Raw genomic sequence first — 19,333 nt, 5'->3', positions numbered from 1 at the left:
CAAAACATTCACACATAGATCGAGACCATCCTGGTCAACATGGTGAAACCCTGTCTCTACTAAAAATACAAAAAATTAGCTGGACATGGTGGCGCGTGCCTGTAATCCCAGCTACTCAGGAGGCTGAGGCAGGAGAATTGCCTGAACCCAGGAGGCGGAGGTTGCGGTGAGCCGAGATCACGCCATTGCACTCCAGCCTGGGTACCAAGAGTGAAACTCCGTCTCAAAAAAAAAAGAAGAGAAAAGAAAAGAAAAGGGGACACTAGGGCTGACAATGAGGACACCGCCGACTATGTTTCATGAGATTCAGGCCATGATTTTGTTCTTACGCAGCTCAGCAGCCCGTCTCAAAACACACCAAGACTGAATCTTGCCAACCATAAAAATAAGCCAGTTCACACATAATCGCCCCCAAAAAATCCTTTTTCAACTGAACTGAACTGGATCAAATTCACCTATCCAGGCGGTGGCGAACCTTGAAAAAAAATCACAAACGTGTTGAGAAATGAGAGCGAATTTGCAAACTCCAGCACACTTGCTAGAATTGCGCCAGATTCCACATCTTTGAGGAGCAGAAGGTAAATGGAGGAGGAAGAGGGCAAGATCTTCCATTTTCTAAAGAAGGATCTTTGCTCTCCTCTCAGAGGAGAGGTGAGCGTGGCTTGGAAGAAGAGAGAATTTTCTTAGGAAACAGGAGTGGGACTGGTACAAGGACCCTTGTGCTACTAAGAACGTTTCCTGGTTCGTCCGTTTCAGGAAACCATTTGCAAAGCCAGCTGGATTCACTCCAGAGGACCCAGCAGTGTGGTTGTCGAACCCACTGAAAATGCAGAATGCAGTCAAGCACATCCCTTAGGTCTCGAGGATACCAAGCCTTTACTCCCCAGTAAGAGGTGCAGGAAGCATTGAAGTCACCCCAACAGCTGCTCTGAGGACTACAGAGCTAAGGGGGAGCACATAGGGCCTAGCACAGCCCACAGTGACTTCCGAGAAGCCAATCTTCCCAACTGGCTTCTATAATTCCGCTTTGGCTGGGTGTGATGGCTCATGCCTGTAATCCCAGCACTTTGGGAAGTGAAGAGAGAATCACTTGAAGCCAGAAGTTTAAGACCAGCCTGGGCAACAAAGTGAGACTCACTGTGTCTACAAAAAAATAAATAAGTACACTTTGGGAGGCCAAGGCGGGTGGATCACGAGGTCAACAGATCGAGACCATCCTGGTCAACATGGTGAAACCCCGTCTCTATTAAAAATACAAAAAATTAGCTGGGCATGGTGGCGCGTGCCTGTAATCCCAGCTACTCAGGAGGCTGAGGCAGGAGAATTGCCTGAACCCAGGAGGCAGAGGTTGCAGTGAGCCGAGATCGCGCCATTGCACTCCAGCCTGGGTAACAAGAGCGAAACTCCATCTCAAAAAAAATAAATAAGTAAGTAAACAAAATACAGCTTTGGAGACAATTTTCTGAGTAACTTTTTTTTTTTTTGAGACAGAGTGTCACTGGGATGCACAGGCTGGAGTACAATGGCATGATCTTGGCTCACTGCCACCTCAAACTCCCAGGTTCAAGTGACTCTCCTACCTCAGCCTGCTGAGCATCTGGGATTAAAGGCTTGAACCACCAGGCCTGGCTAATTTTTATATTTTAGTAGAGACAGAGTTTCACCATATTGGCCAGGCTGGTCTCAAACTCCTGACCTCAAGTGACCGGCCTGCCTCAGCCTCTCAAAGTGCTGGGATTACGGGCATGAGCCACTGTACCTGGCCTTTGAGTGACTATTTTATCAACTAATCCAAGGATGTTACATAACTAACAAGAGGCACAGGAGAGAAGTTGATTCCTGACATGCAAAGGACACCTCGGGAATTGGGCTTAACAGTCTCAAGGAGCCCGGTGGAAAAGAGCTCCAGGCTTCCAGAATCGGGGCTGATGGAGAAATCCTGGCAAGGAAAAAAAAAAAAAAAGAGGATCCAGGAAAGGTGAATCTTGGTCCTCACCTGGTAGTTGGTAAAAGTCACCTTAGCTGCAGAGGCTGATGAAAGAGCAATGGAGCACTGACCACAGGGGAACAAAGAACTGAGTTACAGTTCCAAGAAGTAACTTTCGCAGCAATGATCCCGGGCACTGGGCAGAGTTTGCGCTTTTTGTTTATTTAACTCTGAATAGTCCAGGCCGGGCACAATGTCTCACGTCTGTAATCCCAGCACTTTGGGAGGCCAAGGCAGGAGGATCCCTTGAGGCCAAGAGTTTGAGACCAGCCTGGGCAACAGAATGAGACCTCATCTCTGCAAAGAATAATAAATAACCTAGCTGGGTGGGGTGGCACATGCCTGCAGTCCCAGTCATTTAGGAGGCTGAGGCGGGAGGACAGCATGAAAGCAGGAGTTGGAGGCTGCACTGAGCACTGATTACACAGTGCCCTCCAGCTTGGGTAACAGAGCAAGACCCTGTCTCTATAAAAAATAAAATAACTGTGAGCAGTTCAGCCCATTTGACACACACACACACACGTGCGCACACACACACGCACACACGCGCGCGCACGCACGCACACGCACACACACACGCACACGCATACACGCACACAGTCCCACCGTTACGGACAAACTGGCAACAGGCCAGGTGTGCAGTCCCAGACCCTCCTGCCTGCCTTCCATTCTGTCTTCTGGAAATGTCTGGCTGGATCTGTGTCCAGGAAATCCAGGCGAGACCCCTAATCCAGGGAGATGACTGGTTCCTCGCAGCCCGCGAGGCACCCAACTCCCCCCCCCCCGCACCACCAAATGAAAACCTCATGTGTAAACTTGGGTTACACAGACAAACCCAGGCCAATTCCAGCTGGGCCTCGTGCCCAAGGTATGACCTCACCGTTGGGCAAAGCGGCAGGGACCCCAGAGAAAGAAGATTGGTGTGTGGGCCAGACCTGCTTCTAATCACAGCCAGCTGGGATGGATGGAGGCACCACTGCCATCCCTCCCGCTGCTGCCTGACACAGGCTGGCATGGGATACGAGGCACCATCCCTTAGTGAAGAGGGCTAAGCCCTGCCCCAAACACTCCTGATTTCTTCCTCCTTGGCGTCATCCACATTAGTCTGGCGCGATTACTTCTGCACCAACCTAATAAAAATCTCTGCCATTCCACGTGTTCCACACCAGAGCGAAACTTAATTAGGTAGGCTGGAGTCTCTGGAGGATCCCCAGATACAGAAGTGAGGAAGGACGGATATAATTAGAACCTGGGTTTTTTTTTCTTCACGGAACAGCTCGAAAGGCCCCGTTAGGAGAAGGATAATGAAATGTGGTCATTCCGTCCCTAACCAGAACCCGGCACCTGAGAAGCGTCACTCACTGGCGGAGAGACGTTTGCAAAACACCTTCAAGACGCGCACTTCGACCTCAGACTGGGCATTTTTCGCTTAGCTCTTTTCACACTTAGGGGTGGGATACATTTTTGTGGAGGCAATTCCTGCGGCCTACACGGCTGCGTTATTTTCATGCATTTTGTACTAAATCTTTTGTAGGCCACAAAACAAAACTTCAAGGAAGCTGAGCTCCAGAAATAAATAAATGTGCTTTTACCTGATGGGTCACCATGAAATAGTTGATGACTTGAGTTTTTGTTAAGGGAACGAATAGAAATTCGCTGCAAGATTTGCTCCTAAGTTCTGCTCTCAGCGTTGGCAGCTGAGTATAATGACTTCCAAATAAACTGGTGAGACCTGAAGTCTCTTAAACCACATCCCAGATGCCTGCACCTCCATGAGCTCTTTGAACAACGCCAGAAAGCCCTGAGGGACTCCACGCTCTCATGGAAGCAGGGAGGATTTTCAATAATCTAAAAATTCCCCATGAACTGGGGTCTGATGAGAGGATATAAAAATAAGCATGAACTTGGGGCAGAAGATGCTTACATCTTTTTCTTTATTTTTTCGTTTTTGTTTTTTTAGAGATAAGGGTCTAGCTCTGTTACCGGGGCTGGAGGGCAGTGGTGTAATCACAGCTCACTATAGACTTGAACTCCTAGGCTCCAGCAATCCTCTTGCCTCAGCCTCCCAAGTAGCTGGGATGACAGACGTGCGCCACCATGACTAGCTAATTTTTTCTATTTTTGTGGAGACAGGGGTCTTATTAACTTGCCCAGACTGGTCTCAAATTTCTGGCCTTACGCGATCATCCCACCTTGGCCTCCCAAAGTTCTGGGATTACAAATGTGGGCCAGGGCACCCAGCAAGATCCTCAAATCTTATAGGAGTAACTCTCCCACAATTATCAGAATAACTTCTCGACATAACTCGGAATAACTCTCCATAAGAAATATGAGCCCAGCCCATGTATAAAGAAGTTGCTAATTCCATTCACATGTAGACCATTTGACTAGGTGTTTTGCTCTTGTTTTGAGATGGAGTCTTGCTTTGTCACCCAGGCTGGAGTGTAGTGGCGCGATCTCGGCTCACTGCAACCTCTGCCTCCTGGGTTCAAGTGATTCTTGGGCCTCAGCCTCCTGAATAGCTGAGATTACAGGCACATGCTTCCATACCTGGCTAATTTTTCTTTTTTTTTAGTAGAGACAAGATTTCACCATGTTGGTCAGGCTGGTCTCGAACTCCTAACCTCAGATGATCAGCCCGCTGCGGCCTCCCAAAGTGCTGGGATTACAGCAGTGATTGCCTACGTTTTATTACAAGAGTTGTGTGAGCAGAATCAAAGACCCAAAGCCTTCTTAGTTCCAGAAACAGAGGTGCAGATCCAGACTCCTTATTTTAAGGAGGAAACTTTTTTCCCTGCAATTGTACATCTGAAATAATGACGGAAGTCACCGGAAGTGAGATCTTGCTGTAAAAGCTGTACTTTGCTCCAGCTTTTCAGAAATACCTCTAAGATATAAAGTAAGGTCAAATCGGGCCTGCGAAGATACGGTGAGTCACCATCAATCAGAATTGGGAGGACAAGCCAGGAACCGCTCACCCCACTGAATACCCTGGATAAAACATCTCTATCCTGAACCAGAAAATAAATGTCCACAGCTGCACTTGGCGGGTGGCCCGAGGGTCCGTTCACCATATGGTCACCCTTATTATCATCCTCCCAACAAGTCCAGGGAGATGACAGGCGGGAACCACGCTCCTGCAAGTGGCTTACGGGCCGAGCAAGCGTCTCCTTCTCATGACCCTGCTCCGTCCCTCCAGAGAGACTTTCTGCCCATCTCCTCTGGCATCGCATCGCTTCTTGGTCTCTACTTCATGCTCAGTTTGGGCATGCCGAAAGCCCAACCCTCTGGTGCCCGATGCCTAGAATTAAGCTGCTTTTCAGAGGGGAAGAGAGTGTGTTAACAAAACAGAATGGGAAGCCTCTTTCCTGGACCTTGATCTAAGGCAGGATCTAGCTGGTTTGGGATAAAACTTGGAATTTTAGAGTAGGAAAGAAGCTTACGGATGATCACACGCAGTCATTTTGCTAAGATTTCAGACACTATGAGGGCCGGGCGCGGTGGCTCACGCCTGTAATCCCAGCACTTTGGGAGGACGAGGCAGGCACATCACTTGAGCTCAGAAGTTCGAGATCAGCCTGGTCAACGTGGTGAAACCCAGTCTCTACTAAAAATACAAAAATTAGTCGGGCGTGGTGGTGCACGTCTGTAATCCCAGCTACTCAGGAGGCTGAGGCAGGAGAATCGCTTGAGTCTGGGAGATGGAGGTTGCAGTGAGCCAAGATCCTGCCACCGCCCTCCAGCCTGGGTGACAGACAGAGTGAGAATCTGTCACAAATAAAAAAATAAACACAATAAGGTTATGTTTTTTCCAGTGAGGCTGCATGCAGGAACTCAATAAATAGAAACAGGCAGAAAGCAAGCTGTGATGTCCATACAGTAGAAGAGGAATATGGCCATCCAAACAAAGGAAGTCACAATAAATGCCACACACACATGGGTGAGCCTTGAAAACACGATAGTAAGTGCTAGAAGCTAGTCACAAAGGAAGGCACATTCTATGATTCCACGTGTAGGAAATGTGCAGCAGAAGCAATGCTAGAGACGGAAAGCAGAGAAGGGCTTGCACGGGACTCGGGGAAATACGGGGATTGAGAGACGATGGCTAACAGGTGCGAGGTTTCTTTCTGAAGCAATGAAAATGTTCCCAAATCTGCTGATCGCGGTGGCTCACGCCTGTAATCCCAGCACTTTGGGAGGCTGAGGCGGGTGGATCACAAGGTCAAGAGATTGAGACCATCCTGGCTAACACGGTAAAACCCCATCTCTACTAAAAATACAAAAAATTAGCTGGGTGTGGTGGCGCATGCCTCTAGTCCCAGCTACTCAGGAGGCTGAGGCAGGAGAATCATTTGAACCCAGGAGGCGAGATCGTGCCATTGCTCTCCAGCCTGGGTGACAGAGCAAGACTCTGTCTCAAAACAAAAAAAAAAAAAAGAAAAAGAAAATATTACAAAGTGGATTGTGGCATGCACTGCCCACATCTGTGAACTAGTCTGGCCTGGCTGACCCAGCAGAACCCCCACCTACTCCTCCTGCAGAAGCGCACCAGTCACCCGGCTACCGAGACCACTGACAGCCTGGATGACACTGTCAAAGCATTTGAGGGTGGCATGAAGCTAGTCGGCCATGACTTCAAACTCATTCAGCAGGTGAGGTCCTGGCCACGTGTGAGGTGCAGCAGAGTGTCTAGGTGGCTGGGTGGGGCAGTCGTGGCCACGTGTGAGGTGCAGCAGAGTGTCTAGGTGGCTGGGTGGGGCAGTCGTGGCCACGTGTGAGGTGCAGCAGAGTGTCTAGGTGGCTGGGTGGGGCAGTCGTGGCCACGTGTGAGGTGCAGCAGAGTGTCTAGGTGGCTGGGTGGGGCAGTCGTGGCCACGTGTGAGGTGCAGCAGAGTGTCTAGGTGGCTGGGTGGGGCAGTCGTGGCCACGTGTGAGGTGCAGCAGAGTGTCTAGGTGGCTGGGTGGGGCAGTCGTGGCCACGTGTGAGGTGCAGCAGAGTGTCTAGGTGGCTGGGTGGGGCAGTCGTGGCCACGTGTGAGGTGCAGCAGAGTGTCTAGGTGGCTGGGTGGGGCAGTCGTGGCCACGTGTGAGGTGCAGCAGAGTGTCTAGGTGGCTGGGTGGGGCAGTCGTGGCCTCTGGAGGGGCGTCGTACTTGTTTGCTGAATCAAGACAAGAGGCTCAGAGTGTAGACACCGGTGGCCAGGACCAGATGTCAGGACTGTAGTTGTGGAGCTCGTTCGAAAGCCTTAACTGAAAGTTCACTTCTTCAGTAGCTACTTGGAGATGTGAGCCAACCTACGATTGCTGGGCCGATTGGGGGAGGGAGTTGGGTAGAAAACGGGGTGCTTTTTAATTTTAATTTAAAAAATTTTTTAAAAGATTTAAGCATCCTCAGCCCCAAGTTTTTGCTTGTTTTCACATTCTCTCATCAGACTGCAGTTCATGGGGAAATGTCTAGATTATTGCAAATCCTCCCTGATTCCATGAGAGCTTGGAGTCCCTTCCGGCCTTCTGACATTGTTCAAAGAGCTCACCGAGGCTCAGGCATCTGGGATTCGGTTTAAGAGACTTCAAGTTTTTGGATTCTTCAATCCAAAGACAGGATTCTACCAAGAAGGGCGTGGGCTCGTCGGAGGGCCGCCGGTCACTGGAGAATAAGCGGAAGGTCGTCTCTCGGAAACTTTGGAGAAGATGGAAGTTGAGAAAAACCAGAAAAAAAGGACGCTGAGAGTGAAGCCTCTGAGCAGATCTGGACGATGGGAATGTCCAGACGAAAGGCAGTGACATCGGGCACCTCCAGCTTAGAAGGCCCCAAAGCCTACGGGTTATGGTGTCCTCGGATTAGACCTTCCCAAAGAACGTGGAGGAAGCGAGGCAGCGTGCAGGATGTGGGCTTGCGGGGTAGGGCAGGAAGATAATGCGGTTTTCTTTCTGGAAGCCCCTTCCATCAGTCTGCTGGGCAGGAGTGGGGACAGGGACCGGCCCAGGTTAAGTCCGGGACTTGTTTTGTAGGCTGCATAGGAGATGCTGGTGTGTGAGAAGCAGAGAATCACTGGGTGATTCCGTGGCCAACAGCAAACACCTCAAGGCCAAGCTGGTGGATGAGAATCCGCAGTTCACCAAAGGGACGTACAACATGAGGGCCTAGGGCTTAGGAGGACAGGGGAACGGGGGAGTGATGGCTAAGAGACGTGGGGTTCCTTTTTGGAGTGATGAAGATGGTTTTTTTTCCTTCAACTTTTAAGTTCCGTGGTCTGCGTGCAGATGTGTAGGTTTGTTACGTGGGTAAACGTGGGCCGCGTGGTCTGCTGCCACATCAACCCCTCACCTGGGTATGGAGCCCAGCACCCGTTAGCTGTTCCTCCTGATGCTCTCCCGCCCCACTCCGACCCCAACAGGCCCCGGTATGTGCTGTCCCCCACCATGTGTTCATATGCTGTCATCATGCAGCTCCCACTTACAAGTGAGAACGTGCACAGGTATCTCAGAATCTCAAATAAAATACAATTTAAAAAATAAAAATTAAATTAAAATAAGATAAAAATGTTAGAATAGACCTGTCATGGCAAAAAAAAAAAAAAAAAGTGAGACCACGTGGTGCTTGGCTTTCCGGTCCTGTGTGAGTCTGACGAGGGTGATGGCTTCCAGCTAAATCCACTGCGGTATTTATTTCACGGATCTGTGAGTCTCACCTGGCGACACTGGGGCCACACTCCCCCACTGTGCCGCACTGCTCCCCCGCCTCTCCCCGCCTTCCCCCCGCCTCGGCTGCACTCCTTTCTACCTCGGGGCAGTCGCCTGTCTGTTTCATGTCCTCCTTCCGGCTGTGCTTGCCCATGTCTGCCTGGACTTGACTGGCTGTCCCCTGCAGCCCTGCACTGGTTTACTTTTCCTGAGTGTGACGCAGCCAGAGGCACTGAGGGTTAACCCAAGAGCACAAGCCCCGGCTCTAGTCCAGGCGAGAGCTTAGGGTTCCTGTTTGAGGGGTTTTGGTGAACTCCTTGCCCCGATTCCTTTCTGCCTCTAGCTTGGAGCTCAGCAAGGTACCGTTTAGATCTGCACGACATCTACAAGCATCCGATAAAGACGGAGGAAACAAAAAGTCTGTGCATCCACTAAACATCCCTAACTGTGGACTTGAAGTGTGTGAATCTTAGAGTGTGTGAATTCTGTATCAATAAAACTGTTATTTAAAGGAGGAGGAGGAGGAGGAAGGAGGAGTGGGGGGGAGGGGGAGGAGGAGGAGGAGGAAGGAGAAGGAGAGGAGAAGGAAGGAGGAGTGGGGGGAGGGGAAGGGGGAGGAGGAGGAAGGAGAAGAGGAAGGAGAAGGAGTGGGGGGGAGGGGGAGGAGGAAGGAGAAGAAGAGGAAGGAGAAGGAGTGGGGGGGAGGGGGAGGAGGAGGAAAGTGCTGTAAGTGCTCCAGCAGCCAGACCGTTCCTCACCCCATCCTAGAGTGGTCCTGAAACCATCTCTGCAGGCTCCTAGAGCTCTATAGAAAGTCATTAAAACGGCCTGTTCTAGTCCAAGTTTCTGCTCCTCAAACGGAAACCAAGACGGGAACCCAAGTCTCCGGACTCAAAGTGCCAGGCCCGGCATAAATCCAAGGTCTCAGCGACGAGACGGGGCGTCCCCGGGTCTTACCGTCCATGTCCAGGCGCTGCATGATGATGGCCAGCTCCACCTCGCTCGGCATGTACCCCAGAGAGCGCATGGCCATGCCCAGCTCCTGCTTGGAGATGAAGCCATTCCCGTCCCGGTCCAGAACCCGAAAGGCCTCTCGGATTTCTACAGGGGAAAAGCAGAGAAAGGCCGCTGGTCACACGGCTGGCTTGGGGCACCGCAGTTACTGGCGACGGTCTTCCGGGAACTCCTAACCGCTTCACAGTGAATGGTTAAAACTCTCTAACCAGATAAAAGGAAGGACGGAAGGAGAATGCAGAAAAAGCAAGCAAGCGAAGAGAAGGGAAAGAGAAAAGGGAGACAGAAGGGAGGAGAGAAAGGAAGGGAAAGAAAAGGAAAGGGAGAGAGGAAAAGTGGAAGGTGGGAGGGAGAGCGGAAGGAAGGGATGGAGGAAAAAGAAAAGGGAGAAAGGGAGGGAGAGGGAAGGAGGGAGGGAGAAAGGAAGAAAGGGAGGAAGGGAGGGAGGGAGGGAGGGAGAGAGGGAGGGAGGGAGGAAGAGAGGGAGAAAGGGAGGGAGGGAGGGAGGGAGGGAGGGAGAAAGGGAGGGAGGGAGGGAGGGAGAGAGGGAGAGAGGGAGGGAGGGAGAAAGGAAGAAAGAAGGAAGAAAGGAAGGAAGGAGAAAAAGAAGGAAGAAAACCAAAGGAAGGAAGGGAGGGAGGGAGGGAGGGAGGGAGGAAGGAAGGGAGGAAGGAAGAAAGGAAGAAAGGGAGGAAGGGAGGGAGGGAGAGAGGGAGGGAGGGAGAAAGGAAGAAAGAAGGAAGAAAGGAAGGAAGGAGAAAAAGAAGGAAGAAAACCAAAGGAAGGAAGGGAGGGAGGGAGGGAGGGAGGGAGGGAGGGAGACAGCTGGGCCTGAGCATTCTCCAGCTCTCTAAGAGGCACACAATTCGATAGTAGTCCCAGCAGAGAATCATGTTAACCAAGGACACTTTCTGAGCAAAGACGAGGCTTTTGTTTCAGCTGTGAGGAGAAAGCTCCTCTTAACTGCAGTCCTCGGGAGGAAAGGAGAATGCAGTTCCCTCTGCAGACGTATTTCACATCCCTGCAGCTGTACGAGCTGTACAGAAAGCTCTTTCAGCCTCACAGGAGAAGAGTTAAGTATCCTGATGTTTTTATTTCGTTCTCCTAATTTACAGGTGTTTTGTGGCTATAAACAACCTCAGATCAATAAGAACACCATGAAAACTCAAAAGACACCTTTAATCGCTTTGTCCCCGGGCCAGGAGAGAACCTGCCTCTGCGGTCAGTAAGGACGGTTTCACTCGGCAGACAATCTCCTCTCCTGCTCCCCTAAACCTGAGTTGCCCTAAATTCCACCCAGACACACTGCAGCTGTCAGTCCTGACTGGATTTACAACACAAGGAACTGGGGGTTACAGTTGGAAGATGAAAGGTTCATTAATTGTATCTGAGCATACGAGACCTCGGGCAGCTTTGACTTCTCATCAGTAAACCCGGTGCGACCCCGGATCTGTCAGCTGCCATTATTCACCGTGCCATGTAGTAAGTATTGACGTTCTATCACGTGAGAAATGCAACATTAACACATACAGAGAAATAAAAATGATCCACTCGGCGCTGGGGTTCTCCCACTCAGCCCCAGACCCCACTCAGGATGGTAAGATGCATGCAGAAACTTTCTATCACTCTTCAAACGCGTACGAGCCACTTGGCTCTGACTCACTCACTCACTACCTCAGTGAATATCTGACCATGCTCCTGTCACAGTCATTACCACAGACTTGGTGACTTAAGGCAATAGAAATCTATTGTCTCACAGTCTGGAGGCCAGAATTCCAAAGTCAGCATCATTCGATTTCAGCAGAGCTGTGCTCCCTGGGAAGACTCTCCGGGGAAATCCATTTGTCTCTTCCAGCTGCCAGAGGCTGCTAGCGTTCCTTGGCTTGTGGTCCCATCATGCCAATCTCTGCCTTCTCCTGTTCTGTCTGCAAACCTCCCTCTGCCCTGCTCTTATAAGGACACTTGTGTTCACATTTAGGGACCACTCAAATAATCCAAGATCATCTCCCCATCTCAATATCCTTAACTTCAGCACGTCTTCCAAGACCTCTCTCTAAGGTAGCATTGATAAATTCCAAGGATACCTTTGGGGGCTGCCTTTCGGATTGCTACACTATTCCACACAGTGATTGTGCCTGAAACATCTTCCCTTCTTCCTTCCTTGCCCAAAATGATAACCATGCTTCAAGGCCAAGCGTGGAGGCTAAAGCGACTCCATCTTGGGTGTTGATCTGCCATGCTGACTTCTGACAAACTAGCTCTGGGAATGCGCCCTAGATTTCTATGTATCTACCGTTCCTTGTGTGCGGGCATGTACTTACCATACATCCCGCCCTTAGGTAGATTCCTGCCTTTCCCTACAATCGTCCCACACATTCCCTCCCTGGGGTATATAAGTTCTGGGTCTGGTAGGTGATGGCCGGGGGATCCACCGTCTTGTCTCACCACCCCACAAGACACAGACATAGCTGTGTTCCTAGTAAATGTTTCTTTCTGAGAAACAAGATCCGTCGGCCTCCTTCTTCAGCCTCTCAACTTCCTCGGACTTGGGGAGTAAGTCTGGATAGACTTACCCACTGTGAAGGACAAGCAGGGGTCATGGATTCCACAAAACTGTCTTCGCTCACCGCAGCCAAGTTATGTCCCTTTCTGCTGACTGTTCACACGGGTCATTCATCCCTGTCTTGTGACACCCGGCTCACTCCACCTAGAAATACTGTGACTGGCTTCTTTTCTGAGCGTAAGCACCTCCTGCCTTCCTTCATCTCAGTGCGCTCCCTGCCCACACCGTAGGAGGCCCTAGACGGGGAGCCGTTGAAGGACTCAGGTGTCCGAATGGGCAAGGATCATACATGAGAAGTAAAGTCGTTATCAGCATGAACGCAGCATGCTGGGTTCCTTCCGTGACACACTGTGGGCTCCGGCAGCGAGAAGCCCGGCCTGTGCACCAGGACCCCCGGCTCCCAGCCAGGCGTATCAGCTAATTAGGTCTGCTGCCAAACCCTGGAGGCCTCAGTGTGTTCATGCGTGAAATGAGCTGTGTGGGCAGCGAGGCCCCCTCGGGTGCCCCAGTCCTTCTTCCTGTGGATCTGCAGACATCACTGACGTGTCGAAGTGAAGCACAGAAGCTTGTGGTCTCTCTCACCCTATTCACCTGCCGTCCAACACCTCCTCCCCTTTCTTTCCATCAGTCCAACCCAAATTCTGAATCAAGGCACTTGTCTGCGTTTTGAGCTCTTCTCATCAACGAACTATGCCCAAGGTTACCTAAAACAGCTGCATGTTTTCCTACCAAGTCCTGAGTGCCCTGGGCGGAGCTTGGAGCCACTGCTCGGCTTCAGGCCCAAGGACGCTGGGGACATGGCCTCTTGTGGCCTGAGCTCAGATCCCCCATTACCAAGGATGGGAGGATGCAGAGGCCGGGCCTCCCAGGGTGAGAGTCAGCCCGTGAGGCAGTCAGCACCTCTCAGCCAGCTGAGAGTCAGCACCAGCTCTGCCCTGCAAGCTGGTGCAGGCTTCCCCCTCAGCCTCAAATTCCCCATCTGAAAAAGTGGGTTAGGTCTGATCTCCTCCCAGCCTCTAAAGCAGCAGGTGTTTACACTGGGGCTGGGACACACCATGCAACAGGAGAGAACATCAGAGGATGACAAGGTCTGCGGCTGCAGCCACTGGAGAGCTGCAAGCCAGGCCTTGCTCTCCGTTCTCCGGAACACCCCTTCCCGAGGCGTCATCTCCATCTCCCAGTACTTCTAACTCAACCCTGAGCTCTCTGGGCCACCGATATGGCTAGACAGGGTGGGTGCCTTCCACTGACAGGCTTGGTCCTGATCCTGTGGGGTCTCCCTGTATGCCCTGGGTCTTACAGCTGAACGTGACCCCACCTCCTTACACTGGACGACACCCCAGAGGGCCCCGGCTGGGGGGTGTTTGAGAACATGGCCTGGAAATGAGGACCTCTTTCTGAGAGGGAAGCACCTTGTGCCCTTCTTTCACCTTAGTTCCCTGCCCACTGTAGGAGGCACTTAGCTAGCCACCAAAGGACTCATGTGTCTGGCGGGTAAAGATCATACATCAGTGGTAAATCAGTACCAGTCCAGCATGCTGAATTCTTTCTGTGACCAGCTGTGGGCTCCAGCTGCGAGAAGCCCGCCCGTGCACCAGGACCCTAGGCCTCACGACAGCGGAGCCTCCGGACCCCCGAGTTGCCCCACCTTTGGGGCTACTGTATTTACCAAGTCAGACCATAGACGGAGGTCAGAGGCCACTCTAGTACCTCCCTGCTCTAAAGGGATCTGCTCCTTCGAAGCCTTGCATGCCTGTGCTTTACTCTCTGTAGCCTGTAACAAGGCTGGCCTCCTCCAAACAAGCCCAGGACAGGGCTGGCCACACTTCAGCTCAGGGTTCTATTTTTCTGTGGCATGCAGGTCTTCTTATTCTCTATTTGCACAGAGAGTTCCTAGCTCCCAGGTAGAGAATTCATGTCAGTGTGTGCATATGCATGTGTGTGTGTGCGTCTGTGTGTGCATGTGTGTCTGTCTGTGCATGTGTCTGTGTGTGCATGTGTGTGTGTGTCTGTGCCTGTGTGCGTGTGTGTGCATGTGTGTGTCTGTGTGTGCATGTCTAGGCATGTGCATGTGTGCAGGTGTGTGTTTCTGTGTGCCTGTGTGTATGTGTCTGTGTGTCTATGTGTGTCTGTGCATGTGCGTCTGCATGTCTGTATGTCTGTGTGAGTGGGCATGTGCATGTCTGTGTGTGCCTGAGTGGGCATGTGCATGTCTGTGTGTCTGTGTAGGTGTGTGTGCGTTTCTGTGTATACGTGTCTGCGTGCCTATGTGTGTGTGTGTGTATGTCTGTATGTATGTCTGTGCATCTGTGTGTGCATGTCTATGTGCGTGTATGTCCATCTGCAGAAGTGGACAAACCTCACTAACTTCTTTTTTTTTTAGAAATAGCAGAAATAGTGGAAAAAACATTACAGAACTAGAAATCTGTAACAGGGAGCTCTGGAGACTGCATCTTTCTAGGGTAAGAAAAGCCCAGGCGAACCAGAACTTGTGAGAAGGAAACAGGTCTCGCGTTCTGGGAGAGACATGTGATATGTGCCTCATTTTATGTTTAAGAGCAGAACAGGGTGAGACAAATATGCCCATAAAACCCACAGACACACGGAGCAGGCAGGATCCCCCGGCTCTAGGAGGACGGCTCACGGTGCTGAGTGGGCTTTGCCACCTTCCCACCCTTGGGAACTGAGGACCACAGATCAGGTTTTCAGGAACGGCTGGTAACGCTGTGTGCTTTTCAGTGACACTTATCCGCTCTTTGGGCTGCGGTCTCTGGCGCCTCAGAACTACGTGAGCACCTGTACCTTTGGTCTTTAATTAAACTTGACTCCTCCATCTCGTGAAACATGTGCACATGAGACACTAGTATGTCAATTTTAACCACCTCCAAGATGCCTCTGCAGGCCACGCCATGTTGTCTGCAATGGAGGTAGGAACCTGTCCAACCATCATTGTGTGGAGCATGAAGGGACACATGGTAAGACGCGTCACCTGAGGGACTCCAGTCTCTGCATGCATATGGAATAGCCCAGAATCAAAGCCGGCGTTCCCACAGGGATCTGAGCCTCTCCTCCCTAAAGGAAAGGAGAGAGTCTTGAGCCAAGCAAGGACTTGGAAAGAAATGATCCTGTTCTCCAGCCCCAGAGATTCACTTCTCATTCTGCTGCAAAACTCTTTTTTCGTGTGTGTGAGACAGTCTTGCTCTGTTGCTCAGGCTGAAGTGCAGTGGCGCCATGACAGCTCACTGTAGCCTTGAGCTCCCGGGCTCCAGGGAGCCTCGGCCAGGCTGGTCTCAAACTCCCAGCCTCAAGCAATCCTTCTGCCTCGGCCTCCCATAGTGCGGGGATTACAGGTATGAGCTCGTAACTCTTTTTTCTTTTCTTTTTTTTTTGGAAGATGGAGTCTCACTCTGTCACCCAGGCTGGAGTACAGTGGCATGACCTTGGCTCACTGCAACCTCCACCCCCCGGGTTCAAGTGAATTCTCTGCCTCAGCCTAACGAGGAGCTGGGATTACAGACACACGCCACCACACTACGCTAACTTTTTGTATTTTTAGTAGAGATGGGGTTTCACCATGCTGGCAAGGCTGGTCTTGAACTCCTGACCTCAGGTGATCTGCCCGCCTTGGCCTCCCAAAGTGCTGGGATTACCGGCAGGAACCACCACGCTGGGCCCTCTTTTTTCTTAAAAAATGTCTATAGCCACCACTGGTACCGCCTGCATTGGGACCTAGTGCCCTCTGAGAATCAGGCCTCGGCTCCACGACGCTTCCTAACAACACGGCCGATTCCAGGAAGAAACGACGGCAAAAGCAGAGCTGTCACAGGGAGCAGACTCGTTTCTCACAGACACCAGCCAGCACCGATACTCGCTGGCTGACGTTCTGGCTTCGAAGAATCAGCTGAAATTCACAGTACCCATTTGCCACCTCAAATCAGTAATGAAGAACAACAATTTTTCCTATCTCAGTATCGGTACGATGCAAAATCTGCTTATTCCCCACAGAAATGGATCTTCAGGAAGAATGTGGGTCTTCGCCGCATAAAGGGAGGCTCCGTTAACGAGGAAGATGCGTTCTGCTGATACGCGTCATGGAGACGTCGCAACACTGGAGAGATAGGCAGGGCAACCACTTAAAAGCAGTGGAAATGAGCCGGAAAATGGGAGACACAAACCTGGAGTTATTTATGCAGCGGAAGAAACTGGGCAGGAACTAAGCCTGTGACAGAGATTTAGAAGGGCTTCACCTTCCCTAAGAAAGGCAAAAAAAAAAAATGAATATTTACGGATGATTAACATAGCCATTCATTCTACAAAGAGCTGCTGTTTACTTACATGTTAGGTGCTGGGCTAGGATACATAGGTAGCAAAAGAAACTTCCTGGCTCACTTTGGGAGGCCGAGGCGGGCGGATCGCAAGGTCAAGAGATCGAGACCATCTTGGTCAACATGGCGAAACCCCGTCTCTACTAAAAATACAAAAATTAGCCGGGTGAGGTGGCACGCGCCTGTAGTCCCAGCTACTTGGGAGGCTGAGGCAGGAGCATTGCGTGAACTCGGAAGGCAAAGGTTGCGGTGAGCCGAGACCAAACCACTGCACTTCAGCCTGGCGACAGAGACTCCATCTCAAAAGAAGACAAAGGAACTTTCCAGGCTGCAAGAAATGTATGGTACATTGAAGAGCCTGAGCAGCGGCCAGATGTTCAGCAACCAGAATGGCAAGTGCCACAGCACAAGTCTACACGCCATCCCACAGAAGTCCACATGGCGAGGGGACAACTCTGTGGATTACGCTGGGGTAACTCTGGGGATACGCTGGAATCTTGTAAACCTCAAGTCTGCCAAGAGAAGGGCAAACACGCAGAGGTGGAAAAATGCGGCAAGACAAAGGCACGTCTGCAGTTCTGGCCGCGCGGCGGGTGGAGAAACGAGAAGCACGGAGAGATGAGAGCTGAGAATGTCATGAGGGCGATGCTACGGTTTCCATGTCTTTTCCCCAAAATCTCATGTTGAAATTTGATCTCCAGTGTTGGAGGTGGAGCCTGATGGGAGGCATGTGGGCCATGAGGGCAGATCCTTCATGAACAGATGGGTACTCTCTCTGGGAGGAGGGGGAGGGGTCGCGTGAGCTCTCAGTTGGTTAAAAGGGAAGAACCCGGCACCTGCTTTTCTCTGCCTTGCTTCCTCTCTTACTGTGGGATCTCGGCACACACTGGCTCCCCTTTGCCTTTCTCAAGGGTGGAAGCAGCCTGCGGCCCTCACCAGAAGCCGAGCAGTTGCTGCTGCCATGCTTCCTGTGCAGTCTGCAAAACCATGAGCCAAATAAACCTCTTTTTTTTTTCCTTAGAGACAGAGTTTCACCATGTTAGTCAGGCTGATCTCAAACTGCTGACCTGGTGATCTGCCCGCCTCGGCCTCCCAAAGTGTTGGGATTACAGGTGTGAGCCGCCACGCCCGGCAAACCTCTTCTTTTTTAAATAAAGTGTCTAGCTTCAGGTACTCCTTTATAACAACACTAAACGGGCTAAGGCAATATTGCAATGGGCCTTCCATGGCCCCCTGGGCTCTACCCCACAGGCCTGGAGTTGGCAAAGGACGGCCTGTAGCCAAGCCTAGCTCACCACCGTTTTTTACAAATAAAGTTTTATTGGAACACAAGCATGCCCATTTGTTTCTATACATCTGCGCTGGCTGTCTATTCTCTTCTGGCTTTTTGCTGCACCAACAGAATGGAGTAATTGCAACAGGAACTGTGTGATGCAGAAGGACTAAATATTTATGCTCTGGCCTTTTATAGTTAAAGTTTGTGACTCTCTCGCGTGGGCCACAGAGGGCTCCCCATGTTTTAAAAACCATGTGTTTTTAAGGGGGAGGTCTTTAGATGCCTGATGCTCAGGCACCAGGGTGGCTACGGCTGCAGTGACGAGACATAAGAGGCTGCCACAGACTCTAAAGGAAGACGATGAGCTCAGAGCTAAGCCAGCACGGTGGCACAGGATGCTGTGGAAAGAAGCGTTTGACAGCGGATGGTGCTCAGGGACAGCTCAGGTGTCACAGCGTGGGAGAGGGGTGATTTGAAAGGCAGCGCTGGAGGGCGGGGCATGGGGGCTCGCGCCTGTAATCCTGAGGGCAGGAGCTTGAGCCCAGCTTGGCCAACATGGTAAAACCCTGGAAAGAAAAGAGAAGAGAAGAAAAGAAAAGAAAAGGGGGGGGGAGGAGGGAGGGATGGTGGGCAGGCAGACAGAAAGAAGGAAAGAAAGAGAAAGAAATAGAGAAAGAGGAGAAAGAAAAAGAAAAAGAGAAAGAAAGAAAAGAAAGAAAGAAAGAGAAAGAAAGAAAGAAAGAAAGAAAAGAAGAGAGAGAGAGAGAGAAAAGAAAGAGAAGAAGGAAGGAGAGAAGGGTGGGGGGAGAGGGAGGAAAATGAAGGATAGCACTGTGGTTTACACGGTGGGGAACAGTGACGGCACTGAGAAACAGAATCCAGGAGGGACTGCAGGCTGTCTTGGAGGGAAGTGAGGTTCGGCCACACTGAGGACAGATGCCTGAGTGACACCCAGGTGGTGGCTTCTAGTGAGCAGCTGCAAATACTGGAATTTGGAGACAGATGATGCTGAAAATATGAGAAGAATGGAAAATGGGATGGAATGTTGACCACTGCATATAAAATGCTGGTTTAATCCCAGGGAGGGTTTTAGTGTGAATGAGTTCTAATTTAATTATAACCTATCAGTCTGCAAATACAACCAGTTGAGTTCAGTAGTCAGGAAACAGAGAGGTGAAAGGGACAGGGCCCCGAAGTCGGAGGGAAGTGTGCTAGAAAAAGGAGGCTGGGGCCGGGCGCGGTGGCTCACGCCGGTAATCCCAACTACTCAGGAGGCTGAGGCAGGCGGATCACCTGAGGTCAGGAGTTTGAGACCAGCTTGGCCAACATGGTGAAACCCTGTCTCTAGTAAAACTATAAAAATTAGCCAGGTGTGGCGGCGAGTGCCTGTAATCCCAGCTACTCGGGAGGCTGAGGCAGGAGAATCACTTGAACCTGGGAGATGGAGGTTGCAGTGAGCCAAGATCATGCCACTGCTCTCCAGC

At 51.1% G+C, this 19,333-nt stretch overlaps 1 protein-coding gene across 8 annotated transcripts in view; it reads right to left on the bottom strand.

Annotated features, from left to right (window-relative positions):
• Positions 1–19,333, bottom strand: part of CALN1 (calneuron 1) — a 649,447-nt gene that overhangs the window by 336,815 nt on the left and 293,299 nt on the right. For 7 of the 8 annotated variants that reach the window (XM_078354140.1, XM_035279415.3, XM_035279428.3 and 4 more), the window contains one exon: positions 9,629–9,772. The exons of the other annotated variant lie outside the window; for it this stretch is intronic. In XM_078354140.1, coding sequence (XP_078210266.1) covers positions 9,629–9,772 — 144 coding nt within the window. The remainder of the gene's footprint in view (positions 1–9,628; positions 9,773–19,333) is intronic. 8 annotated transcript variants of the gene reach the window in all.

Source organism: Callithrix jacchus, chromosome 2 (genome assembly GCF_049354715.1).
Source record: "Callithrix jacchus isolate 240 chromosome 2, calJac240_pri, whole genome shotgun sequence".
Classification (NCBI taxonomy): domain Eukaryota; kingdom Metazoa; phylum Chordata; class Mammalia; order Primates; family Cebidae; genus Callithrix; species Callithrix jacchus.
The sequence above is the reverse complement of the archived record's forward strand: the minus strand, read 5'-3'. Positions and strand labels throughout refer to the sequence as shown.